This window comes from Mollisia scopiformis (genome assembly GCF_001500285.1).
Source record: "Mollisia scopiformis unplaced genomic scaffold LY89scaffold_4, whole genome shotgun sequence".
NCBI classification, from domain to species: domain Eukaryota; kingdom Fungi; phylum Ascomycota; class Leotiomycetes; order Helotiales; family Mollisiaceae; genus Mollisia; species Mollisia scopiformis.
This window is the reverse complement of record NW_017263584.1, coordinates 982,546-1,007,747: the sequence shown is the minus strand read 5'-3', so window position 1 is coordinate 1,007,747 and position 25,202 is coordinate 982,546. Positions and strand designations below refer to the sequence as shown.

The window sequence follows — 25,202 nt, the reverse complement described above, 5'->3', positions numbered from 1 at the left end:
TAGAATCCACAAAATGGGGAAGAAGAGATACAAAGATGCAAGGATTGAGGGAAGTGGTTCAGTGGTTCAGTGTAAAAGCTAGGCTCTACCATCTAGCTCGCACTTCTCTTCTCCTCGGACATGAAGCACAGTACTAAAGCCAAGAAGAAGCTTTAGATCAACTAGAGCACGTTTGAGTTTGTAAATCTACCGTCTCTATGAAAGCGTCAATTAGTAGGTAGACAGAGAGACATCTGAGATACATGCACGTAAAATTACGCACGTGATATCTACCTACCCGCTATGACTGGAGCTCAACTAGCCTGCTAGACGCAGGACATACAGGGCTTACTCAGGGAGTCTATATGGCTCTATAGATCTCCCAGAAGTTGAGATTCACCAAAATTCCGAACAATACAGACCAAAGTCTAGGTGCGACAGGAATTGCAGCCTCTGAGAGTGTCACAACTGAAGCAGTACGAACACATAGACGAAGCCAATTCTATCAGAAACGGTCCTCACATGGTTATAGACAACAACATTGTATAGTCTGTTTCAATGAATTGCTACGAACGGCAAAGAAAGATTAGCTATGGAGGTGTGAGAGCATGAGATGGAGCTTTGAAGCTTCATGCAAGCCAGCTCCCAGAAACAACCGCTCACAATCGTGTTACCCAGATCATACCAACGTATGATACTCACGTCCAAGTGACTAGGAATCGTTGATACCCATGTTGGAGATCATCGACTCAAGAGCTGAGACTGCCTTCTTGCTCAAGTTCTTCTCCATTATCCGTTGGCTTCTTGTCATGGTCACTCTCTTGGCAATTCCTCCCTGAGTGGTGTTTGCCTTGGCCTTGTTCTTCAGAGCCTTTTTGGCGGCGGACTTTTTGCGAGCCTTCCTGATATCCTCCTTACTTCTCACCGCATTGCTTTTATCGCTCTCCCAGTATATCTCTGGCTCGAACTTTCCATGTCCGTTCACCTATATCGGTCAACAAAAAGTTAACCAGCTTTAGAATTGGTAGGAATTACTTGATCCAAAGCGTCTCGCAACTCCTTCTCCTTGTCATATCCGTGGCTCTTTGAATCGGTAGCCCATACCGAAAATAGCTCTCGAACCATCTTTCTCCATCCTGCTTCAGCAGCTCCTCGTTGAACCTTGCCCTTTCCATTCACGGATTCGACGTTTCCAAGATAACCCCTGAACTTGATTGAATGGACAAGTTGCACGAATTCTGTAGTGGAGAGCGAGTTCTTGATGGATGGTCCACTCTTACCGGATACTGCCTGGTCCATATCGACATCTTCATCGTCCTCCCACTCATCCTTCGTAGCGCGAATCTGGGTCATGATATTCTCCTCTACCTTTGGGTTGAGCTCTTCCGCAGCCTTCTGTGCCCAGAACTCTTCGATTCCTGCAGAAGTAATCTGTCTCTGTTAGAATATTCACAGGAGTGGCAAATGCTGTGGAAGCATACTTGTTCACAACCTTTACCCAGAACCGACTTCTTGGTCTCCTCACTGCTATGCTCGGTCTTCCATTTCAAGAATTCTTGCTCAAGAAACTTCAACCATGCTAGGTCGGTGACGTCGCGCATGTTGCGAGTCAATGGACCATTGCATGTCTCGATATCCTTGAGGAAGCCCTTGTAGCCGATTACAAAGACCAGCTGCGTGAAGCTGAGGATCTTCAAGTTGCTCTTGAGTTTCGCGACCTCTCGCTCCAGTCTAGCAAGGTTCTGTTCTCCTGTACGGACGGTCAAGTCTAATGCGCCAGTAAGTATCGGGTCATTGGGACTTATGGCGCCGTGATTTGGTACTTACTCTGACCAAAGGCGAGGCGCAAATTTGCCATTGCTGCGTCTTCTGTTCCGAGATCCATTGCGAAGGTGCGCATGGACCGAACAAGTCTCGATGTATAATTACTACAGTTGGTGATGTGAAGCAAAGGATGCGACTCGATTGGTGTTGTGTGGTTGCGGTTGTTGCAAGTTGCAAGAGCAGAAGAATATTTGAGGGGACGGAATTTTTTTTGACACGAGGCTACGCCTATTCAAATTGACGTATGTTCGATTTTGTGCTTTTTTGTCTTTACGCCGACACCGATTGAAGTACGCTAGCTTGATATACAAGCGAACGAGACCAAGAACCTTCCGTCTACAAATTCTTTGCAATTGCCAAGTTTTGACTTTGTTTGCTTCTAACATTCCTTGCGCGCGGCCAACTCGACGTCCAGATCACTGCGCAGGATTCACAATGGCGAACAAAAAGAAAGGCAAAAAAGTGGAGGAATATGAGGAGGAGTTTGAGGAAGAAGGTGAAGTCTCATGTTCCGAACAGACCTTGAAGCGCAAGTACTGACAACCCATCAAAGTCGTACCCCGCTGCCTGAAAATCCCTACCTACAATCAGAAGTTTCACCATATCATCTCTCGCATCAGCTACAGAGGATTCCTCGAGGCCGTCGCTCAGCTTAATGCAGAGCCTAACGGAGACGTTCTCCTGTGCTTCGGACATCGCAAGATTGTCGATCAGGCTTGGGAAGACTTGGTTATGGAGGCTTATGAAGGTTGGAAGACGGATCATTCTGAGGTAATCCGAGAGATGGCACTTAGGAACGCTCTTGCTCAGGTAAGCTAGATCTCGAATCACAATGGCAAACATGATGGCTGACTTGTTCTAGCCCAACGCATCCCTCTATGACACCTTCTGCGTGAAACAAATCAACGTTGCAAGTAACCTCACAAGCACCATCGCAGTTGAGGCGATGGAAATGATCTTCAAGCCAATCGTGGTCAAGTACAACGACATCTACAAGCCAATCCAGCATCCAAAGAAGATGTTTCGACTCGTTGAGCTCCCTAGAGAATCTCCCGAGCCCGAAAAACCCAAGGAGAAGAGGAAGAACAAAAAGAGAGGTCGAAAGGCTGATAGCGAAGATGACTATAAAGTAGCCAGAGGTGGTGAGGACGATGAGAACGCGGTTGCTCCAAGTAAGTTCTAGGGCTTGTTGACGAGGATTTAATGCTAATATGTCAAAGTCGTTCTTGCTATCAGGCGATCCAACGGGGTTGGTTCCTACCGTAATAGAGACGAGTTTGATCAGGAAGATCTTTAAGTTAGCCCTTAGAGACGAGGAGAAGATTGGGACAGGGAGGATTATCAGACCTTCATTTGTGGGTAGGCGGCAGTAATCGTGTCTTAATGGCTTGGATCATTATGAAACAAGTAAATCGATAAAACTACTTTGGTATCTTCTTTTTACATGAGTCCCTATACTCTTTTCTTCACAGCACTTCTTTCCACGCCGAACACTATAAACGTTTTCAGGGAAACATCGCTACCGTAATTAAGCGAGCCCCACTTACCCCTGAAGCACCTCCATTGTACGGAGTATCATCAAGTCGTCGAAAGTGAAAATAATGACGATATCAGATGATTCACCCTCGTTCCTTAAATTTCTCACATATCTCCTCTATTCTAGGAAAAGTATTACAGATGTGCCCTGGTTTGTGGCGTCGTATTCCGCAAATCATATAATTCCGAACATAATGCCGCGGCCTTTCGTTTCTCGCTAATTTTGTCATCCTGAAAACTCCGAACACATAATTCCGAGGTGAATTATATGGCCGCGAGCACATTTTTCTCCTCGCACATAATAAGATGGATGAATATAAAGAGCGCTTTGCTTTTCCTCTGTTCGTTTTTTGAAATCCTGTAGCTCCTTATTTTCTTATCATGGCTGTCTTTCCCGAGCACGCTGTCTCCGACGACGATGTCCCCCACAAAGCCAAGGACTCCTCCCGATTTATATCCTGGATTCGCTCTCTTCTCCTCCGCACCCACCTCGACGACGATGTCTGCAACCAGCATTACGCTGGCAGTGGCACAGACGACAACCCCTACATTGTCGATTACCTGCAGAACGACCGTCAAGACGCCATGAATTTCTCGAAGGGACGAAAATGGGCCATTGCCGTTCTGCAGTCCTTGTCCATGTTTGTGGTAACCTATGCCAGTTCGGTGTATGCCAGCGGCATCGGGGGTGTCATGCAGCGCTTCGAGGTGTCCGAGGAGGTGGCTACACTTGGCTTGTCGCTCTACGTTTTGGGCTTCGCCGTAGGACCGCTGATATGGGCCCCTCTGTCTGAGGTGTACGGACGCAAGTCAATCTATGTGGTTTCGTACACGGGGTATGTAGCATTTTGTGTGGCAGCGGCTTGTGCGCCCAACATTACGGCTTTGCTGGTTCTTCGCTTCTTTGCGAGTGCGTTTGGTTCGTCGTCGATGTCGAATGCTGGGGGCGTTATCGCAGACATATTTAGCAAGGCAGAGCGCGGACTAGCAACAGGGATGTTTGCTACGGCTCCCTTTCTGGGACCTGCACTTGGTACGTAATGGATATGCTCCTTCCATACCGCCATTTGAGCCCTTATTGCCCTTGCAATGTACACTTGCTGATTCATTTCCCCACAGGGCCCATTACTGGTGGTTTTCTTAACGAGACCAAAGGCTGGCGCTGGCTTCTCGGTTTGGTAGCCATACAGGGCGGTGTGATCTGGATTGGCACGACACTGGTCACCCCTGAGACCTACGCGCCGTTCATTTTACGACGTCGAGCCAAGGCTCTTTCTCGAATGACAGGAAGCGTTTATGTGTTCCGGATCGATGCGGGAATGCCACCCAAGACACTCTCGCAGCAGCTCTTGGTCTCTTTCACCCGCGTCTGGATGCTACTGTTCCGCGAACCCATTGTCTTGCTGGCGTCTCTGTACATCTCCATCATCTACGGTACCCTGTATATGTTCTTTGCCGCTATTCCTATCGTTTTCCAAGTTACTCGCGGGTGGAGCCAGGGTATTGCCGGACTTCCATTTGTAGGTGTTGCTATTGGCGTCTGTCTTGCTACACTGGCCGCCGGTGTGGACAACAAGCGTTACGTGCGCCTGTGCAAGGCGGCTGCAGCAAACGGATGTGCAGTCGAGCCGGAAGCCAGACTGGGTACCGCCATGGCAGGCTCGATTGTCCTTCCGATTGGTCTGTTCCTGTTTGCGTGGACGACGTATCCGTCGATACCTTGGATAGTGCCCATCACCGGTGCCATGCTTTTCTCTTGTGGACTTGTCATGGTCTTCATCTCGCTGACGAGCTATCTGGTTGATTCTTGTACGTTTTGATCCTTGCTTCGCGATCTTTTGCAACAATGCACATACATACTCATGCTAATCGATGTACAGATGTCGTCTATGCTGCTTCTGTGCTGGCGGCCAACTCAGTGCTTCGGTCCTTGTTTGGCACCGCCTTTCCTCTATTTACCACTCAAATGTACAAGAATCTCGGAAATCAATGGGCGAGCTCTATTCCTGCGTTCCTGTTACTTGGGTGCCTGCCTTTCCCGTTTCTGTTCCACAGGTACGGCCCGCAGATACGTTCCAAATGCAAGTATGCCTCCGAATCAGCAAAGATACTGGAGATGATGCGTCGTCGGCACGTCGTCATAATTAGAGGTAAGCCAAATGGGCTAGAGGGGGAGGCTGAATAGATTGTTTGGTAGAAATTTCGATCAGCCTTGAGCTACTTAGCCAACTGTATGATCTTGGTCTAAATGGATGCTTGCTGTAATGACACAGGTTGGATATTTGTAACTGAATGATGGGGAAAGACGCAGAGGGAGGAAAATCGACAAGTTTTATGTTTTAATAGATTCCAATACTGTTAAATTGCCCCAAATAATGCTTGTGCCTTATGTTGCCTGTTCTTGGGAAACCCATGTCAGTATCGACCAGTAAAATCCAGTTGTCCAATCTGCCACTCGTCCAGGAAATCAAAACCTAGGAAATCCATATCGAGCGACGGATTGTTCTCATACTGCTCCGGTTGAGACGAGACTACGCTGGTCTGTGTATGGGGCAAAGCGTATGCATCCACCATGCTGCTGTCTTGTGGCTGTGACTGCGCAGAAACTTGATTATCAGGCGGAACGAAGTACAGATTTTGCTTGGCAAGAATCTTCTCAAATATCGGCAGCGCTCTCTTCAGGACGGGTATATCTTTTCCCTGGGTGAGAACAAGCATTGTATGGCTGATAGATATCCGAGCCATAGAACGGACGAGGTCTGTCTCTGCTGGATCGAGTGCCGATTCGATATGTATAGCAAGCAGCGCAGTTATTGTGGTTACGCTGATAAGGCCATTCTTAGTTCCATTGGTACAAATTATTGAGCACGTCTGAAAAATTGGGGAAAGGGAAGAAATGAACAGCACCTACAAAGATGAGGGAAAGTCCTGGAGGGTACCACCAGCCAACACCCTCATAGCAATCGTGTCCAACTCCAGAATAGCGGACCGAAGTCGCTGCTTGGCCCACTCGTTCCAGTCCGCATGTCGGGACTGCCGTCGTATCAAACGACACAAGACGCACTCAAACCTGTAGCTTAAGGCTTGGATATTCAGATAGTACACGTCAATTCCAGTATTCCCAACCACGTGCATTTTAGTAGCGAGAGATGTGCGCCATGTATCGAGTGGGTGCATCATTTGGCGAGGATCCTGTTGTGGCTTGTTGGTCACAATGGACAAACACTGTCCGACTGGATAGAATTAGCCATGCTTGAGGTATCAATTACAGGTCGAAATATAAGGAGAAAAGAATAAAATATAGGATTAAATAAAACAAACACCCACATATTTGAGCCAACTCGCAGTGGACAACAGGGGAGGCCTTTTGCTGGGGCGTTACCGCAGATAGTAAGCCGGACGACGCTCCCGAGGCATCCTCCGGTTCCCAGTCATCTTCCGTCCTAGGCATGATGACGGAGGTGTTTTCTAGTAGTCGTGAGCGTCTGGTATTGATAAAGACATGGAAAATGTCTAAAGACTAGGTAGCTATAGTAAGCATAAAGCAGGAAGAACAGAACATGGTGATGAGAAGAGGGACTTACGTAAAGAGCCCACCAGATTCTTCTGTATAACTTTAAGACTTTGCGAGGTTTGTCTTCTTGAACACACCTATTGGAGAGTAGGCAATTAGTACCCGCAATACATGCCACATCTGTCAAAAACGTACGTGTTGCATAGGTCAAGTTTTGTGGCAAGACGAATTGCGTTGTGGAACCAATAGCCAAAGTCTCGGTCCGTGGGGTGGTCGAGAATCACCATGCACAAGATGATGGAACCCTGCAGCATCAACAACAGGTCACCTTCAGCAGTAAAGTCGTGGAGCAGCTTAGCCTTGGAGAAGAACGACTCTTGCGCGACTGAACGGTTGGCAAAGCCGCAAGCAGATAGCACATCTGCTGGCACATGGAGGCTGGCTGGTGTTAATATGGCGTGGAGCAGGAACAGCGAGTAGCTGCCGGATTGATACCCTCGAACGAAATCAGCTCTATTGAGCACGGGAGCAAAAGGGTGAACGTGGTCGAAGTATGTCTTGATGAGGGTATCTCTATTGTTTGGTCTGTAAGTAGAGTGAAGACGAAGACCTAAAGAAGATGAAGGATGGTCTTACAAGTGGCGTGAAGGAGGTAGATCAAAGACACCCTTCTTGAGAAGATACTCATTGTCAATGTTGTCTAGTTGGGGAAGCTCGGTCCGTGGAAAGTTCCGCAGAGTAGAACTAGCTTCCGATGCTATACGGTAGGGGGTGCTGGAAGCGTTGTGGTGTCCACTGGACTCTGGACTTTCTTTCACGGCGTCATTCAGGATATTGAGGTAGAGCAGGTCTGGCTCAGCCTGACGTGGGCTTTGGCAGTCTAGGGAATTGGAACTAGTAGGCGGCTTTGATTGATTTGATTGATTATATTGACTGAGATTTTCTAACTTGCTTCCACTGGATGTAGCCGAGATGCCTGCAATCTGACAACAGTAAGTGTGAATTCTGGAAAATCGCCGAAGAAGCAAAAGAAAAGGCGGAGAAGAGAAGCAGCTGATATGATGCCAATCAGCTAAAGAAAACTCGTACATAGCTAGGAGTTGGTGAAGCATGTATCACTTTCCTATGAGCCCCTATAAGTTAGCACGCACCTAATAACCATGAACCATCCTATAAGTAATCAACTCACCTGGTCCGGCCTTTACGGACCGGCAGTACACAGTCCTTGGCACCCCGTCTGCTCGTACAGCTGCTGCAGGGGAGACCAGTCACGGCGGCATCGCACTTAACCTTGCGTGCACGGCAGGGCACACATGCCTTGTTGGCCTTGTTGGCTTTAAGGGGACGGCCTCCGGTGTCTCCCGCCGTTTGTGGCTCGCTACCCGAAGCAGAAGGATCCATTAAAGGAGGGGCGTCTATTGTAGCCTACAATGGGGTGGACGATCAGGGTTCACGGAGGTGTTGGAGCGCGGGCGTTTTGCTTTATGTTTTGAGATTTCGGCGTTTGAACTTCAGGTCAGCTCGGAAGTCTGCATATTCCCGAGTCTAGACCCACACTGATAACTCCGAGGTTTATGTTGTCGCTGTCTTCGTTGAAGAGATGCACTGAAGCGTGGGACATGATGAGTGATGAATGTTCTTGAAGTTTGGGGCCTCGGTGAGTACCAGAAAAAGTTAAGGATAGGGAAGGTATGCTGAGACCTGAAATGAAGATTTGGCGCTATGCTGAGTAAAGGTTAGTGGCTGGTTAACCGAGACTACCATGTTGCGGCCTGATGTGTAAGGCGAAAGAACTACGGATTACTCACTTGAAGTATTGCAACTTATCAATACTCTATAGCGTTTTCGTTGCATTATCGAGTCAATTCGTACAGGCATGAAACCAATGGAAATTTAAATCTAAAGTCACTCGCACTCGCTCCTTAGAGTTTTGTGAAGAAATTAGTAGTACATTGATATTCCTAAAATTCCTCATTGCCATCCTCTATCATGGGAAAAGCACACAAGTATCCCTTTTATGGAGATAAAATTCTCTCTGAGGCGTCCGTATTTATTGAAAAAATAATAAAATGAAGACTTACGAAAAGAAATAATGTCTTTCATATCTGACATGGACAAACTGCCTCCGATCCACTGGCGGAATTCTCTTTTGAGGACTCGGAGCCAACAATGTTTCGTGGTAGGACGGTCAATTGCGCTCGAGATAGTGGGATTCATATCATCAACCCTATGCGCAAAATCCACCATAGTGACGGTGTTGAGGAAACCCGTACTCCTGAATCTGGGGACGCGAACCTCAATTCCAGACAGGTTGTAGTTTGTCTGTGGCATCGTGACGATGAATTACCGTTGATAGTGTTGGTTGGAATTCTGGACATGTAGAAGTTTGGGTCAAGGTGATAGACTCAATCCAAGCTACTAGTATGCAGCGATGCTCGTGCAGTGGAATCCAAACTACTAGCGACTGTAGTAGCATGTAACGTTCGGAAGTAAATTGTTGCGGTGAATGAAATCCGCTTGCAACGATATAAAGGCAGGATCCCGTGTGTTTCGCAACAACATAATTACAGCTTCAACCTAACAACTTTCTGAATTCTCGATCTCGAATCGAACCAAGAAAACAGCCAATATGGAAGAGGATATGATTGAAGATCTTCGAGATGATTTTGAAGAAGGTGAGCAATAGCCTTAGGTACTATGTTTCTCCTTGCGCAACTTGCTAATGCGCGAGACGCAACATAGCCATGCATGTCAGTCCCAGCCCAATGAAGAAGTATGAGCCAAGTCAAGACAGTTTCGAGGAGGCCATATCAAATGGTAATTCCTAATAACCTTTGACTCTTCTATGCTTACGTTCTTAGCCATGATTTTCGAGATGAATCCTGAGCTTGGAAGCCTGTCTACAGATTCGAACCGAAGCGATACTCTCAAGTCTGTCGAGCACGTTATGAGAAGACTGCGACCACCAGCACAACATCGACGGCCAACACAGGGCGAGGCTCTGTTTAGCGCGTTTTGATGTTGCTCTTTATAGAATAAAACAATCATTCTTTTGTTCAACATCTGGGTGATTCCGGATGGTCTGGTTGGGCGCTGGCAGTACATTTAATATCTACGTTTAACGTATCTGGGTTCCTGTTGAAATATCTATCCTTCTGGGATAGACCACCTTTTTTTTCTTTTTAGTTCAAAACAGTAATCCAGAATTCATTTTTGGAAAGAATTCATGTATACTTGAGGCAGAATCCTTTCAAGGGATCTCTACTGCCCTAGGTCAATTCTTTTCAACGCTTTTTTCTTCTTTTTGTCCTTTTCCCCTTCGAACTTTTTGATTTGTTTATTTTATCTCGCTTGAAAAAAACAATGCTAAGTATTTTTGGTTAGCGTGACGAAATATCTAATTGCGGTTGCGCATATGAAGCGCGTTGATACTCGCCAGTTTTCAACCTGATCAACTCCTACCAATACAACATACACAGAAGCGGACAAAGCACGACCCTCCTTGAAAATATGGACAGCTCTCAAAGTATTGAGTCAATGGCTATCATTGCGCGCGAGAACAAGCCACTTGCACACCGGAAGAAGTCGAATGTTGAATTGATTGGCGAAAGGCTGGGTTTGCGCCTGCCCAATTATGCCAAAGATTTCGTCCATTTTGTGAACACAATAGGATACAAGCTCTTCATTGTCGACCTCCAGCAATTGAATGGAGATACGGTTATGAGGAGTAAGGCGCAAATGGCTTGGCATAGACTGGTCCATCAAAAGTACCGATTTTGGCACCCTCAAAACATGACTTCCGCAGAAAAAGTCCGCATTCGCTCTCAAGCTCTGAATCAGGTACAGTACTTGAAACTATGTAATTTTCTCATTCTTTCTTGGCTAATTATGATATCAGATTTCGGGTTCTGCTGCATGGCGCAAGGCTGATATTGAGGAGTACTGGCGTGGGAAGATGGAGGTACTTGGCTTGAAGTGGAACACCAAGAACTCCTCTACGAAAGTCTCCGAATCTAGCCTGGACAATAAACTTATTCCAAAGTTGCAAAGTTCTGACGGACATGTACCGGAAGCCCAAGTACTCGCAAGGAACGAGGATATTGGAGGTGGAATGAGCTCTAAGACAGATATGAGCAAGGAAGAAGCGAAATGTATGGATGAGAAACAATTGCTCCAAGAGCAAATTGAGGAAAATGCAATCATCGATAGTGAGTCAAAGCTAAGATATAAGTTTCCAAGCTAACCGTTACTCCTAGGTTTAGTCTTCTCTTCGGATACTTACCTTGAACTCACGGCTGGTGATGGAGCGGAACACGCAAAGTAGTCATCCAAGCATGTCACCAGTACGATTGAGAGCTTCTTGCAAGACAATACCAATGACTACGAAGCTGAAGAGGATTGGGAGCAAGAAAAGGATGAAGGGCTCGCCGATACAGAAGAACCTGTCTTGCAGGAAGACGAAGACCTTACCACCCCATCGACCAGCGCAGGCATCACAACTTTGAAATCTGTTACGGACGAATCGCAACTCCACGAAATCCCTGCAAAAGCTCCGACCATCCCACCCAACTTCTCCGCTAACTTCCGAAATCCCAATTCGAATCATCGAACTATCTATGAAGATTTCGACGATTCTGATTCTGATTCCGACGAAGAGGATGACAGATTCAAGAGAGCTATAGATTTGCCACCGCCGATTCCCAGCATTGAGGAAGTGGAGGATGTCCCAGTACAGAAGGAAGAAGAAGTTGTCGACACGTTGCAGTCATCTCCCAGCATTGGAAATGTCGAGGATATACCTCAGAAGAAAGAAGAAGAAGAAGGTGCCGAGACACGACAGCCATCTCCCAGTCCTTTCTATGATAATGGTGATGATTTGCCAGACTATGAAGATCATGAGGAATAATGAGGGACTAGGATTATTGGACGGGTGGTCGGAGAATGAACACTGTAAGATATATTTTGACAGCACAGTACGTGAGATACTGGAAATGATGCCTGTCTTATTGCGTGCCATAGCGGATAGCCTATACGAGTCCTCAACTCTTTCTGCACATTGACATAAATGAACTCACGTGATCGAAACGAAATACGAGCCTTTTTGTTGAATTCGTGAAGCGAAGTGAAATTCAAACTGACGGAAAAGTTTGAGAGGATTCTTCAAAGATGATGTATATCTAGACATTATTTGGAGAGCAGGTGTTTCTTACCCCTTTTTGTTAAGCGAGGGATTCGCTCCAGGCATCACTCAAGTCAAATTGCTCCTTTTCGACTCTTGTGCAAAAGTACACACTATATTTGTCATCGCTACCACTTTTCCGAAATCCAAGTGAAGTCAGTTGTCCAATTCTAACCATACAAAAACGAAGCCCCCACCTTCGATCTTGGCCATGAAGATCCTAACGCTCGGTCCGAGGATATATCCGAGAGTCATTGGTGCTGACATCAGGAGATACTCACTTCAACAAATAATCTCGCGGACATCCCCCAGCCAAGGGTCTTGGAGAGCCTTGTCAATGTGGAGAGATTTTCTTACACCGAAACGTGCAGATAAATTATTGACGGCTGACAATGAGATTGGGATTGATTGGTCATTTTGGTGTGTTTTGAGCGATGCTGAGCGTGATTGATCGTGATTGAGCTAATTATCAGACGAACGGACTTGGCCAATTTGCGCGCTTACTGTCACCGAAAAGACTTCAATGCTTTGGAAACATGCTACCAATTCTAAAAATTTCTTGAAACAATTGAAATGAAGCTGTGGAGATCCATGAAAGCTTTGATGAGGAGCACTGCAGGTCGAAATAAAGTGTGGCGGTCGTTTTAAACTTTTTGATTCGCACGATCCGGACATCTCACTGCTGAGAAATGGGAATAGAGGCTAGTATGGTACCAAGTCCTTGCCACAATTAGACCTCTAGAGAGTGGGGAACTTTTGCGAGCAATTGGGGAACTCCAGCACAAGTGTCTGCTCGAGCTGAAGTGTCCAAGCATACGGTGCTGCAGGAACCGGTGTTGCTGGGCATCAGGAACACTGCCTCTCGCCTAGTTGTCATCTGCTTAGACCTTCGGCTTGAGCAGGCCAATGCTGATGGTGAGGTTTTTGGCTTGATGGATACGAGCACTTAACTGAAAGTGTTATGATTCGATTCCTATTGTCTAGAGCTGAGTACAGCATATGCACCAGCGCGTGTCCATGAATCTTAGTGTACCCGATCGGAAGCTCTGTGTCACAAGGCGAACCGAGAAGCTGGGAATATATATAAGAGTAAATCAGATCGCATTTATCCAAATTACTCTGCTTCTTATCCTGCACCCTCGTTCGTTCACAGTGAAGGTATACCGAGCCCTTCAAAATGAAGTCGTTTACTCTCACTATCGTTTCAGTCTTGGCACTCTTTTGTACTACCAATGCAGACTTCCCGGGTATTGATCGACAAGATATGATTGAGGAGATGGAACACTACCTCGTCGATAACGCAGGCACCAACTCGGTACCAATTGTCAGCGCTGTCTCGTCTTGCAGTAATTATGCTGGTTTCGCTTCGGATCCGCAGAATCGAGGAGAGCAGACTTCAGCCCAATGGGTTCGATTTCCTTTCCATGACTTCGTGACTGCTGATGTAGCGGCCGGTACTGGGTATGTCTTGAGAAGTATCTATGGGAGCTTCGCAGTCACTAATGAAACGTAGAGGACTTGATGCATCTTTAGGTTTTGAGAGCGATCGTGCCGAGAATCATGGCCTTTTCGTAAACGACACTATGGAGTTCTTAGCACCTGTAAGATTCTTTCCAATTACTTATATCATATCATTACTGAAAGTTTGTAGACCATGAATGCATATATTAGTATGGCCGATCAAGTTTCACTGGTGAGTATATACGTACTGAAAGAGCTCTCGATATTGATTGTTCCAGGGCGTCTTGGTGTCTGTTGCCGAGTGTGGAGGAAATGCTGCTGCAATTCCCTTGCGTGTTGGGAGAATTGACGCTCTCGCTGCCGGCCCTTCAGGCGTACCAACTCCATTCACGCCTATTGGACCTACTCTCGCACAGTTTGCACAAGCTGGTTTCGCTGCGAATGAAACGATTGCTCTAGTGTATGTCCTCCATATCATTTATTAAGGTACCTGACATTGATGCCATATCAGTGCTTGTGGACATTCATTGGGACGTGTGCACGCTGTCAACTTTCCAGAAATTGGTATGTTCAACGCACTCGTTTGTATATGAGAAGCTGACAAGAACAGTTGGAGAGAGCCCAATTACTTCAACAAAGCAAATACTCCTTCTCATTGCAGCGGACGAAGCTAACACCTGATCTAGTCTTGATGGAGGAGTGACTTTCGACAGCACTCCAACTGTGCTGGACCCCAGTGGTATGAACGAGTACCTCACAGGAACTGGAAGTGGAGGTGGACCACTTGTTACCACCTCCAACGTGTCAGCTCGCTCAGACTTTCGTCTCTTCTCATCAGATAACAACGTAACCATCACCAACCTCGCCCAAAACACTGGAAGAATCTGCAGCGGTCTCTTCGAAAAGATGCTCAATACTGTTCCCAGCACAGTCACTCTCTCAGATCCAATCACTCCTATGCCTTGGAAAATTGTCGACTTCATAATGCATTGTTCTCCCGGCGGCAGCGTTCGAATTGAGGGCTTCATCCGAGCACTCTGGACCACCACCCCTCCTCCAAACAAAATAACCTACAACACCGTCACGAGCTCCGGAAACGTCTCAAGACAACACGCTTCTGACGCCGCGTCCGGCTCCGGATCAGGACTTTTCGGTAGTACCACTTACTACCACTTTGTCATCGGTACCGACTCACCTGGCACCACGTCGATGAATTTCCAGGGGTATTCGTACCCTATCGATGATACGATCTTCGTGCTTCCTACCCAGTCTACGGTGAAGCCAGATGCAAACACCATCGAGGTCAAGGCCGCGGTCTTGACTTCTTCACTTGCTGGTGGCACCATGGAGGGCACTTTGTATGTACCAGAGACTCAGCAGGGAAGCATGGCGAAGAAGATTACTATGGTCACTGTTCCCATGAAATTTCTGAGCACGAATGGTAACTACACTTTGTTTGATGGTTTGGTGTCGGTATCGAATGTGGAGGGTGTGATCGCCAAAGTGGCAGTTGGGAGTCTGGGGAGTAAGACGGTGAAGACTAAGTTGTTTAATGGTGGTATCTAAGCTATTCATAATCATGGGCGTTGAGGGGTTTTCGCTAGATATCAACTCACGGTTGACAATTGTAGCATCCTTATATTTAATGAATAATCGTATTAAATCTAAAGACTGAAGAGAGTGGACCCCACATCAACGAATTGGGTCTGCTTTTCATACTTCAAGGTAAACTTATCAAAAACTCCACACCTCTTAGAACCTTGAAGTGCCGCATGAGCAAGTGACTCGTCACCTGACGAGTAGCTGAGGAGATTTGTTCTGCCTACCTAGGTACTTAACTCACTCGAATATATCCCCCTAATTCTGTTCTCCCATTCAGAGCTTTAAAGTCTAATTATCAAGTCGTCTACTTATTCAAGCTCTTATCTCTTCATATAGAATCTGTACCTCCAAGTGAGCCGCTACTTTTTGGCCCCCAATGCAAATCCGTTGAAGCCACAGTCCAATAAGGCGCAACTGGGATTGCTGCCTAATCTCGCTGACTTTGGAACCTCTTCAATTCATCAACAAACGGCAAGATAATTAAACCTTGCTCACTCTCAATTTTCAGTGGATTACCGTGAATAGCGCGCCTTATCACCGAAACCAAGGAAAACCATGAACACAGAGCTGCAGGTACGAGAGCACCCTCGGTCCACCGGCCTTCGTCGCTTTGGTGAAAGGCTCCTGCCACAACGATATCAGGATTACAAGTTCTCCCCTTTGGAATATCCCGATTCCATTAGGTTGATAACATTGTACGCTGGAGAAGGATCGTCGCCCCTCCGGACAAGTTTGCGCGAGGTCCGGTCATTGGAAAGTGCCGAGTATGAGGCTCTGTCTTATACATGGGCGTCCGAAGATGGCGATGCAAGCCTTTCAGCCTCAATTATCTGCGACGATTTTCGCATGAAGGTTACCAAGAATTGTGCAACTGCACTTTCCTGGCTCCGTCACCCAAAGTCAGATCGGACGCTGTGGATTGATGCTGTTTGCATCAATCAAAGAGACACGACAGAGAGATCCTCCCAGATTGAACTCATGCGGAGGACGTATAGCAATGCTTCTCGAGTATTGATTTGGCTAGGAGAAGCATCAAAAGAAATTGATCCTGAAAGCAAGCTTTCTTGTTCCCACATTTTTATGAAACATCTGCAGGGAATGGCAGCTGAAATCCGAGAACTCCATGCCGCTGGCAAAGCTGGAAAAACTTCACCTCTTCATCGACAACTCTTGGCGGATATATTTGCCTGGAAGCAAAGTGGTATGATGACCACCACTCCACTCCTAGAGTCATTCTTTGATTTTGTGGATTGGCCTTGGTGGGCTCGTCTTTGGGTCGTTCAAGAAGCATCATTTGCCAAGTCCGCGGTTCTCATCTGTTCAGAACAAACACTGGACTATTTTGATTTGCGAATATGGGCAGATGTCGTCTCAGAATGCAACAAGGACAATGATGCTAGGATTGTTTCTGTCGAGTTAGACAACGTCAGGTCGCACCTCCGATCCGTCGAGTGGTGCACATCAGGTGCTAATTGGCTTGATACGGGCTCCGTCGAGATAGTCTGGGCGTTCCGCCTTTTACAGGCATCGGATCCACGAGATAAGATCTTTGCTCTAAGTGGTTTGTTTGAAAAGCTTGACGCTATACTACCGGCACCGGACTACTTCAAAAGCCCGATCGAGGTGTTTACAGATGTGGTTATATCCTTTTTGAATCAGTCCCGATCGCTCGAGGTTCTCAACCTCGCTGCGTCATGTGAACCTCTCTCAGACTACCCTTCTTGGATTCCAAATCTATCTGGGCCTCCTGTTGTACCCGCTTATCATTCATATTCACACAACGCCTCTCGAAATTCGAGTGCTGTCTTTGAGATACCGAGTGTCAATGTATTGCAAGTCAAGGGAGTCATAGTGAGCTCCATAGCTCAAATCTCCCATGCCAGTTGGGCAGCACACAGATGGAGTCTGCCACTACGCGCAATCATTCCTGGTTGGCAGGCGTCTTGCCGATTCGTTGATTTGAAAGGCTCTTACCGAAGCTCTTACCGGAGAGGAGAATCTATGAAGGAGGCACTTTGGCGAACCATGTGCTGGAATAACACTATCTCGGGCTCTCCACTTCCCCAATCTTCGGATATAACGTCTTGGAAAGAAATTGAAGATTGGATAGATCTGATCTTGTCTAGTGAGAATGCAGACTATCTGGAAAGATTAGTCTCTGCTCAAAGAAACCTTCTACATCTGCATATCAAGTATCATGCACCTTTGAGTCGTACAACAGATGGCCTCCTAGCATCGGTCCCATACACGACTGAGGTCGGTGATGTTGTTGCGGTTCTGGCTGGAGGACAAACTCCTTTTGTACTTCGACCGAATGGCAGCTATTACCGCTTTGTTGGACCTTGCTACGTCCATGGGATCATGGATGGGGAGGCGTACCCAGAAGATCCTGGCAAGCTTGAGGATATATCTATTCGGTGAATGAATACGTGCTATCTCCTCCATCCCCAAATTGGAATCTACATTCAGGATAGTTAGGAGGGTCCGAGTTTTGGTGTAGCACAGACGAAATCTCTACCCCGCTGCTGTATTATATACATATACCCCTTTGACTTTAGTTTAGTGAAGGGATAATAGAGCATGTTCTCTAGCGTGCAATGTGGATTGATATCATGTACCTAGGTACACATATCTCGATCTATATAGAACGAAATACTACCGGAACTTGGAGTTTGAATATCTTCGCCGAAGGTCTTCCATTCTACGCTACATACATCAAGTATTCGCAAAGCGGAAATACTATATGCAGCCAAGCGAATTGAGTCACACGTCACAATCACATCAAGAGGGGAATCAAAAGTCTATGAATCTCAAATGTTCCATTCTACTCCCCACAAACACCAGCCTATGCGGGGCCGAAAATTTCAGAAAACGGGCCCACTAGTCGGTATTCAGACATTTATCCTACTTAACGTAACCCTAAACAAGAGAATCAACAAGGTTTGATCGAAGAGATCTGGTATATTGGGCTTTGCCCCGGATGATGCAAAAGCAGAACGTGGCCTCCAGCATGCAACAAAATGCATCGTAAAAACGTGAGAACAGGTGGTGGTGAAAGAGTGCGAGAAAATATGGACAAGAAGAAGCGTCAGTATGTGACCGGTGTTGTATGATTACAGTGAGACGACTCTGAGAAGGTACTATTGACCATATGCAGCCCAGGTACGGTGCGCTTCAACAAGGACTAAATCTCGTCAGTAAAACAATCAATGGGTTTGGGACTTAAGTAGTAACAAACTTTGTAAGACACGTGCCTGGCCGGCTCGATCCTCACATGCAACTTGTAGTCCTCCTCCTTCAACGAAGTCCAGTACGACACTGTTCGGTAATTCCTGCATTTCTACATCCGGGATGCATGGGGTTCTGAACTCGCTCAGGTGGAATCGACGAAGAGCTCCACCAGCTGACTTATCTCTACCACTTCCATGTGCAGTGAGTGCTGGCGACAGGAGGAGAAAGCCTTGAGAATCGAGAAGCACTGATCTACGCTTCCACAACAAAGAGTCCGGGAACTGGACATTGACATCGCCGATGCTGACACTAGACATCGAGGAATTTGAAGGATATGAGGGCGTCAGTGATTGGGAGTCACTTCCGTGGATAGGCTCATTCTCTTCTCGAACAGTAGGAGACATGACAGCCGCTATCTGTTTTCGTCCGGCCGAAAGCGATGAAGACATCCTCCTCATCATTCGACTGGCTCTGCCGGACTTCTTGTCAGGCTTGTCCTCTCCGTTCGATGACAAGGAATTCGCGGTTAGTGGAGGCGAAAGTCCGTTTCCAGGATCACGACTTGACGTGGACTTGCGGCTACTGATAGACATGGGTCGATGATGGGCTGGAGAGGCATGTACGGAGGGTGGCCGGGATGGTGACCGAGCTCCGGGCGAGGAGACACCAGAGATTTCTAGGTTGATCGACCGACGGCGCTCTGAGAACGAGGTTCTTCGGTCACTGATGAGATCCTTGATGATGGTGATCGATGATCTGCGTTCCTTGGTAGTGGATTTGGACGCATTCGAAAGTCGCCTCTCCTTAGAAAGTCGTCTTTCCTGGATTGTCTCCTTTGGAGGCTCCACGATTGCTTTCTGGTGATCTATAATAAGAGGAGACTGCTTTAAATTTAAAGGCGTGTAATCCGCAGGATCTTTACCAGCTTCCGACTTTGCAGGAAATGGCTGGTCTGGGTCTCTGATAATCCGTGCAGTAACGGAAATGGATTCTGGCCGAGATCGTGGTGCTGGAGTTGGGGTCGAACTTGATTTAAACGCATCGAGACGGTTTTGTATAGAGCCAGATCGTTCTCGAATCTTTAAGGTTTCTGGAGACGAATCTCGAGATACTGAGGGTGATGGTGAATTTCGCGTTAGTGAGTTAGCCCGCTCAGCGATTGATGGCGACTTAGAAGGAGCTTGAATGCTAGCTTTCCGAACCGAGAAGAATGCTGTTGATGTTCCTGGCGGTGGTGCGGTTGATCCTGGTGGAGGTGTAGCCGAGCTGGACAACTTCTCTAGAGCCTTAATTCTCTGTGATATTCCAGACCCAAGGTTGACTGTCTTGGCTATCGGCTTAGCAGGTTCCTGATTGATGCGATTGAGATAAGACGCTGCCGCTGATACGGATCTGGACGGTGATCTTTGTGGTGTCGATTTATTTGCATCCGACGGGTCGAGCATCGAAGATTGCGAGGACTCTTTTCGCATTGGCGCTGAGAAGACACGGGAGAACCTATTCTGCTTCTTTGGGCTTGGGAAAACCGGGCTAATTGGAGACTTTGACACAGATATTGGCTTGGCCTCTTCAACCACTGCTGAGGATAGCTCATCCATGAGATCGTCATCATCTGAGAAATGAGCATCGGAGTTTGCGCCACTCCTGTCCGTCAGGTCAAGATCCGTCCGAATAGGCTCCACAATGCCTTTTCGCTTCTGGCGCTTCTTTGGTTGGCCATCTTCTGCCAGTGATCTGTCAGAGAAAGAACTTGCAACAGGTGATTTCTCTGCTGGAAGCATTGTGGATCTGCTGTTAGAAGAGGGTAATGGTGCTGTTGGCTGTTCAGGGGCGATATCAACAGCTCGGAGATCCTGGACACTGAATTTTGATCTTGGTATCTTCATCTGCTTCACAGGCGAAACTGGTGATGGAATTGACTCTCGTTCAAGCTGGGCTTCCTGAACAAGAGGCTGAGCCAGCTGCTCGGCCACGGGTATCACAATCTCTTTAACTGGATAAGAAGTATCTGGGCTCGCCAGGCTGTCCTCAACTGCTGCTGTACTCGATTCTGCTGGTGGAACCTCATTCGGTAGCTGTGCTGACTCAGAATCCTCCATCAGTGTAGGCATTTCTTCTACAGACGGCTCGAGCTGTCTAATCTCCGATGGAGTGCTGACGGGATTGAGTAGTGCAAGTGAAGGTGCTTGATGCTCTTCTGGCTTCAACAATGGAATGTCTGTGCTTTCCTGCGTGATATTCTCAGGTTCGTCACGGACCTCTGTTTCAACCTTCTGTTCGTCAAGATCGAGTTCCTGGTCAGCAACTTCCTTAGCATGGACAGGTTCCTGCACAGTCTCGTCTGTTGATTCTGAGATGGAGGAAGCTCTGGTACTCTCGGCCCGCTCCGACGGACCGACAGGGGAGACTGGATACGAATCAGATCTCGTGGCATCTGATTCGTCCGTCTTAAGTGTAGACCTAGCATCGAAAGCAATTGCAGAGTCATCCACCTTTGCCATGTCGTCAAGAATGACCAAAGTATCATGAACTACTTTGGGAGCACCATTAGACAATCGTTGACCTTCGGATACTGGACTTGACAATTGCTCACTCGGTGGTGGTGAGGCTATGTCCTGGGGCGGTGCAACTTTCGCACTCATCTGTTTCTTTCGAAGTTCCATGGCTTTGAGGAGTCTTGCTCTCTCCGGGGTTATGCCAGGGGTCTTTGGAGCTGTAGAGAATGTTGGTGAGGGGAGAGGTTTCATAAAGCTGCCTGAATGTACAGTCGACCTGCCGCCGCTGGTATGAGGCCTAGCTGGTACTTCTTGAGTAGGATTCATCATGGAATTGGGGATGGGTGGAGGAGAGAGTGTCATGCTAGGAGTATCTGAAGTGTATTGTGACTTTGGCCTGTCCTTATCCTTCTTGGACCCTTTCGAGAACAACTTCAAACCTGGAGGAAGAGTAGATACCGGACGGTAGAAAGACGCAGCTCCAGAGGTATGTGGTCTACCACCAACATCAAGAGACGGTCTTGGACCCAACTTGACCTTTGGACGGCCGCTGGAGCTGTAAGACGCGTAGCTGTAGATTTCAGGTCGCGTCGATTGTGAAGACTTCCTCGGTTCCCCTTCCAATCGCGTTGGGGAGCGCGATCTGATTTCAGGTAAGTGTGTATCCCGTGGAGGTAAGGAGGCTTCAGCTTCTGTGCTGGGTTGGTGATTCGTAGAAGGTACAAGAGAAGGAGGTAATTCAGGTTGCGCAGGGGAAAGTGGTTGTGTGCCAGTTACAGAGCCTGTCTTTGCGGTTTGAGGTCGCTCTTCAGGAACTGTAGATTGTCTTTTAGCCCGCACTTCCTCCTCAGCGTCCTCAGCAATTTCCATTAGTCGCCTTCGTCGTAGAGAGCTTGTTGATGAAGAAGTAGAGCCAGACGCGGTGTGGAGAGAGCAAGCAGCAGAAAGTGTTGTGTCTCGAAGTTCTTTGGAGGTTGCAATGGGGAAAACTGTATCGTGTGGAGAAAACCGTTCTGTCACCGCGTTGAAGTGTACCGTTACTCGAGCTGATATATCAATTAACCAAACTGTTCCCTCCTGTCATTGCGAGAACTCACCTTGCACGAGTCTGGAACATTCCTCGGGTACATATTTGATCAGCACATTTCTCCTCCTGTACCGCAGGAACCCAAACAACGGCGACGGCTCTTCATATTGTGCAATGGCATTGCGAATCTCAACAATTCCTCCATTTCCTCGACCCAACAGCTCCACCTCGTCCCTAGATATGTACTTGAGGAGGAACCTACAGACCCAATGTGTAAGTATTCATGCAGCGGACTACTGTGCGCATAGCTAGATTGGCGCTTACCATCCTCCTGGTTCTGCTACCGCAGTATCATGGGCCTCTTTGATCTTCTGATCATCCAAACCATTCAGCGACATTGCCTCGCAATAATTGTGTGGATTGTCGGTGCTACTCCTTCGTGGTTCGACTTCGCAGTCGCCGGTACCTCTGGATTCGCTTTTCAGGGGTATCAGGACGGAACATTGATACGGCGATTGCAGTCCATCTGCCGCGAGCAGATTCTGAAAGTTGAATGTCCAGACAGATAGGCTTGCAATCAAAGACGCAAGACAGTCGCAGGACGATAATGAGTGAAGTCGCTGAAAAGAATGTCCCAAAATTGTTTTCTTCCCCTTGATTGACTTAATCGCCAACGTGCTCTAGCGCCCTCACGAAAAGAGACAATACTTTAGCCGATTCTGGAGCTTCTGAGCTGTACCTAGGTATTATTTTTGACTTTTTGACGCCGACGAGCCAGCACAGCGCGAAAGGTTAATGATACTGGATGTGACGAGGGACAAAGACAGTCGTGAACGGTTTGATGTCTGCATGAAGTTTCATTGATTCATGCAGCACGTTTTCTCTAGAGCACCCTCTGGAACACACGTTGTCAGACCGGGACACTTTCCGCTTTGACCTCTCTTCCCCATTCCTTTCGTACGCACAGATCTCTTGCGAATGTCAGTTGGATGACCGATGGCCAATGGGAGAAAGACTTCGCGATATATTAGACTTCCATATCATTGCAGACCCTGCTGCCGGTGCTCTTTAATCATGTGAAGAAATGCCGTGCAGGTTTCGCGGGCAACTTTTGTTTGTATCTCTTCAAGGGTCGTCCCAAAAGGGCGGGGTTGATGAGATGAAGTAAGCATAAATTTTCTTGTGATAAGCCAGTTCATACTGTATTTGAAAGTCTAATTTTTACATTTATCCTGGGCTGGAACAACTGTCTTTCTTCTATCTTTTTCCGATAATCGTTCGTTGACTCTTAGCACGAAGCTCAAGTCTCCATCACAAACGAGCTATTCAAGACTAATGCCTCATGCATCAACCCCTCAACTCAACGTCGTACCAGAACGTCGAAGGTATTTGGCTTGCATGGAGCTTGTACCTGAAGCTTGGAAGTGGGAGGATGAATTTTAGGCCCAGTGCAGGTCGAAGTCTCTCTCCAACATCTTCAAACTTCTGGTAGGCCCGTTACAGCCCTCCTGCGGCTAGTCCTTAGCACCCAGAAGCCATTATCTGAACGACTCTGAAAACAAAAGAGTCGAGCCTCTACCGGCATCTTTAAGCCCATGGATCAGCATCTCAAACCTCACGAAACCTCACGACTAATCAGGTGCATAGGAGGAGCTTCAAGCATAGGAAACGTTCGATCAAAGAACGTTCTGATGCTAGGTAAAGAGCCTGAGATGGTCTCTTCACAGGTGAAAATCCCATACGTGTCATATCTCTCGATAACACTTATGTGATCTGGAACAAATATCTTGCTGCTTGGTCAGTCATCAGACATTCTCTCACCCCAATGATTTCAGCGACACCAGACACTCTGCTTCACTTCTGTGGATGTATCTCAGATCACTGCTCTGCCAGCACCACTCTTTAGATAGCTCATAATCGCCTTGGGTATCTGTTCATCCGAACTATGGAAAAGCCGAGAGGCATTAGGGTCAGCTTGCTTGAACGCTTTGTCTAATCCCGTTTCGGCTCCGGTCTTGGCGCCTTATCCTTTGGCAAGTCGGAGAAGCATATGGGTGATGGAGGTTGTCATGCATGAGCAGCTCACTAGGTCTTCCACTGTGATGTTTGCCTCTGTTGCGTCTTCAAGTTGAATGCTTCAACTTGTAGGTAGGTATCTACGGTAGTGCGAGGAACGACGGTAAGGAAGACTTATTGTATTGGACAAGAACAGAAGAAATAGACTCGTTATCAAGAAGAACTTCAATCATTCTTTATTTGACCAAATCCTATGAGATGCGCAAGTGCAGGCGTGCCACCCGTCTTATCGCTGAACACGTGATACCCCTGCTAGCTTCAATCAAAAAAGTTGAAGCTTCAGAACATTCTTATCCCTTTAACAGCCTGCAACAACCACAACCAACTCTTCCTTCAAGACGCGACTCAATCTCTATCAATATGGTTGAATTAGTAGAAGTTGAGGATGAGTCCTTCGAGTCCAAGCAAATCGGCCCTTCAGACAACGAGGAGGACTATTATACCGATACTGGTACTGCCTCTCCATCCAGCTTCAAGATATACCTATCTAACATCTTCCGCAGACTCTGAGATATCCACCGATGATGAAGATGTGCCGGACGAAGAGACAATCGCAGACCGATTAGTGGCCTTGAAAGACATGATCCCACCGACCACTCGATCGTACATCGCAGGCAAGGTTGAGACCACCACAAGTTGGTTCAAGTCAGGTTTATTATTCAGCGGAAAGACTCTCTGGGTTATAAGCACGAGTGCGTTATTGCTGGGCGTACCATGGGCGTTGGCTTTTGCGGAGGAGCAGCAGATGGTTGAGATGGAAAAGGAGATGAGAATGCGTGAGATGGGCGGAGAGGTTAGTACATTTCTATCGAATTGTGGCATTCAGCGGTGCACTCGGAACCATGCTGACTTTTACTTCAGCTTCTGTCATCTGGTGGATCAGGTACTGCTGGCGCTCTCAATGCACAACTCGGCGCTCAACAAGGAAAGCCAGCTTTGTAAGAATGGATAGGATTTACATCAGGGCTTGTTTATGGATGGGCATATGGGACGAAAGCATGAAATGATTGCATTGTATATCAATGATTGTAGGATGGTTGCATAATCGGCAGATGAGGGAATCATGCCTCTGTTGTAATTCTAGGTATCTCAGCTCCAGAGCAATTTGTTCTACAAATATTCTCAGAGCACAACCGCATTTGTGACTGCCATCTTGTAAATGCGTCAAATTCTGTGAGTTCAAGCACTACGTAATATTCAATTAAGAATTCCGAAAGAAAATATTTATGTCTTGTTTCATCTTACCCAATTCGTGCATTTATGCAAGGCCACACCTTC

General features: G+C 47.2%; 9 protein-coding genes across 9 annotated transcripts; 6 read left to right on the top strand and 3 right to left on the bottom strand.

Annotated features, from left to right (window-relative positions):
• Positions 1-691: 691 nt before the first annotated feature.
• LY89DRAFT_665032 (uncharacterized protein) lies at positions 692-1,864 on the bottom strand (the record flags this gene model as incomplete). The annotated part of the gene is made up of 4 exons (XM_018212816.1): positions 692-964; positions 1,015-1,416; positions 1,461-1,747; positions 1,807-1,864. The coding sequence occupies 4 exons, from the start codon at positions 1,862-1,864 to the stop codon at positions 692-694; spliced, it is 1,020 nt and encodes a 339-aa protein (XP_018076229.1).
• Positions 1,865-2,238: 374 nt separating this feature from the next.
• Positions 2,239-3,100, top strand: LY89DRAFT_729369 (uncharacterized protein; the record flags this gene model as incomplete). Its single annotated transcript, XM_018219374.1, has 4 exons — positions 2,239-2,299; positions 2,357-2,613; positions 2,666-2,975; positions 3,024-3,100. 4 exons carry the CDS (start codon positions 2,239-2,241, stop codon positions 3,098-3,100), a joined length of 705 nt encoding a protein of 234 aa, XP_018076228.1.
• Positions 3,101-3,498: 398 nt separating this feature from the next.
• On the top strand, positions 3,499-5,997 carry LY89DRAFT_768096 (MFS general substrate transporter). Its single transcript, XM_018221772.1, has 3 exons — positions 3,499-4,372; positions 4,459-5,148; positions 5,220-5,997. Exons 1-3 carry the CDS (start codon positions 3,721-3,723, stop codon positions 5,522-5,524), a joined length of 1,647 nt encoding a protein of 548 aa, XP_018076227.1. The 5' UTR covers positions 3,499-3,720; the 3' UTR covers positions 5,525-5,997.
• LY89DRAFT_637897 (uncharacterized protein) lies at positions 5,666-8,513 on the bottom strand. The gene is made up of 8 exons (XM_018211552.1): positions 8,043-8,513; positions 7,943-7,976; positions 7,490-7,836; positions 7,049-7,426; positions 6,924-6,990; positions 6,667-6,859; positions 6,251-6,572; positions 5,666-6,163 (listed from the first exon to the last, which is right to left on the bottom strand). Exons 1-8 carry the CDS (start codon positions 8,252-8,254, stop codon positions 5,755-5,757), a joined length of 1,962 nt encoding a protein of 653 aa, XP_018076226.1. The 5' UTR covers positions 8,255-8,513; the 3' UTR covers positions 5,666-5,754.
• Positions 8,514-10,363: 1,850 nt separating this feature from the next.
• On the top strand, positions 10,364-12,029 carry LY89DRAFT_714901 (uncharacterized protein; the record flags this gene model as incomplete). The annotated part of the gene is made up of 3 exons (XM_018218163.1): positions 10,364-10,693; positions 10,752-11,061; positions 11,248-12,029. 3 exons carry the CDS (start codon positions 10,364-10,366, stop codon positions 11,757-11,759), a joined length of 1,152 nt encoding a protein of 383 aa, XP_018076225.1. The 3' UTR covers positions 11,760-12,029.
• Positions 12,030-13,150: 1,121 nt separating this feature from the next.
• Positions 13,151-15,164, top strand: LY89DRAFT_386354 (heme peroxidase). The gene is made up of 7 exons (XM_018207156.1): positions 13,151-13,493; positions 13,546-13,633; positions 13,684-13,725; positions 13,772-13,953; positions 14,005-14,057; positions 14,104-14,131; positions 14,180-15,164. Exons 1-7 carry the CDS (start codon positions 13,210-13,212, stop codon positions 15,057-15,059), a joined length of 1,557 nt encoding a protein of 518 aa, XP_018076224.1. The 5' UTR covers positions 13,151-13,209; the 3' UTR covers positions 15,060-15,164.
• A 175-nt stretch (positions 15,165-15,339) lies between these two features.
• On the top strand, positions 15,340-17,604 carry LY89DRAFT_386304 (HET-domain-containing protein). The gene has a single exon (XM_018207155.1). It carries the CDS (start codon positions 15,651-15,653, stop codon positions 17,514-17,516), a length of 1,866 nt encoding a protein of 621 aa, XP_018076223.1. The 5' UTR covers positions 15,340-15,650; the 3' UTR covers positions 17,517-17,604.
• A 260-nt stretch (positions 17,605-17,864) lies between these two features.
• Positions 17,865-22,701, bottom strand: LY89DRAFT_681244 (uncharacterized protein). Its single transcript, XM_018214244.1, has 3 exons — positions 22,173-22,701; positions 21,919-22,106; positions 17,865-21,867 (listed from the first exon to the last, which is right to left on the bottom strand). Exons 1-3 carry the CDS (start codon positions 22,244-22,246, stop codon positions 18,302-18,304), a joined length of 3,828 nt encoding a protein of 1,275 aa, XP_018076222.1. The 5' UTR covers positions 22,247-22,701; the 3' UTR covers positions 17,865-18,301.
• Positions 22,702-24,247: 1,546 nt separating this feature from the next.
• LY89DRAFT_681243 (mitochondrial import translocase, subunit Tom22) lies at positions 24,248-25,026 on the top strand. The gene is made up of 3 exons (XM_018214243.1): positions 24,248-24,375; positions 24,428-24,717; positions 24,786-25,026. The coding sequence occupies exons 1-3, from the start codon at positions 24,285-24,287 to the stop codon at positions 24,864-24,866; spliced, it is 462 nt and encodes a 153-aa protein (XP_018076221.1). The 5' UTR covers positions 24,248-24,284; the 3' UTR covers positions 24,867-25,026.
• The last annotated feature ends 176 nt before the right edge of the window (positions 25,027-25,202 follow it).

Bases quoted from the DNA above. Each gene is read 5' to 3' on its own strand.
- LY89DRAFT_768096 (XM_018221772.1), top strand. From the start codon at position 3,721: ATGGCTGTCTTTCCCGAGCACGCTGTCTCCGACGACGATGTCCCCCAC. The intron at 4,373-4,458 runs GTACGTAATGGA...ATTTCCCCACAG, and splicing joins CTTTCTGGGACCTGCACTTG to GGCCCATTACTGGTGGTTTT. The intron at 5,149-5,219 runs GTACGTTTTGAT...ATCGATGTACAG, and splicing joins GAGCTATCTGGTTGATTCTT to ATGTCGTCTATGCTGCTTCT.
- LY89DRAFT_637897 (XM_018211552.1), bottom strand. From the start codon at position 8,254: ATGGATCCTTCTGCTTCGGGTAGCGAGCCACAAACGGCGGGAGACACC. The intron at 6,860-6,923 runs GTAAGTCCCTCT...ATAGCTACCTAG, and splicing joins GAATCTGGTGGGCTCTTTAC to TCTTTAGACATTTTCCATGT. The intron at 6,164-6,250 runs GTAGGTGCTGTT...TGGCCTTATCAG, and splicing joins CAGGACTTTCCCTCATCTTT to CGTAACCACAATAACTGCGC.
- LY89DRAFT_386354 (XM_018207156.1), top strand. From the start codon at position 13,210: ATGAAGTCGTTTACTCTCACTATCGTTTCAGTCTTGGCACTCTTTTGT. The intron at 13,726-13,771 runs GTGAGTATATAC...TGATTGTTCCAG, and splicing joins TGGCCGATCAAGTTTCACTG to GGCGTCTTGGTGTCTGTTGC. The intron at 14,058-14,103 runs GTATGTTCAACG...TGACAAGAACAG, and splicing joins TGTCAACTTTCCAGAAATTG to TTGGAGAGAGCCCAATTACT.
- LY89DRAFT_386304 (XM_018207155.1), top strand. From the start codon at position 15,651: ATGAACACAGAGCTGCAGGTACGAGAGCACCCTCGGTCCACCGGCCTT.
- LY89DRAFT_681244 (XM_018214244.1), bottom strand. From the start codon at position 22,246: ATGTCGCTGAATGGTTTGGATGATCAGAAGATCAAAGAGGCCCATGAT. The intron at 22,107-22,172 runs GTAAGCGCCAAT...TTGGGTCTGTAG, and splicing joins GTAGCAGAACCAGGAGGATG to GTTCCTCCTCAAGTACATAT. The intron at 21,868-21,918 runs GTGAGTTCTCGC...TTGATATATCAG, and splicing joins ATGTTCCAGACTCGTGCAAG to CTCGAGTAACGGTACACTTC.
- LY89DRAFT_681243 (XM_018214243.1), top strand. From the start codon at position 24,285: ATGGTTGAATTAGTAGAAGTTGAGGATGAGTCCTTCGAGTCCAAGCAA. The intron at 24,376-24,427 runs GTACTGCCTCTC...CATCTTCCGCAG, and splicing joins GGACTATTATACCGATACTG to ACTCTGAGATATCCACCGAT. The intron at 24,718-24,785 runs GTTAGTACATTT...CTTTTACTTCAG, and splicing joins TGCGTGAGATGGGCGGAGAG to CTTCTGTCATCTGGTGGATC.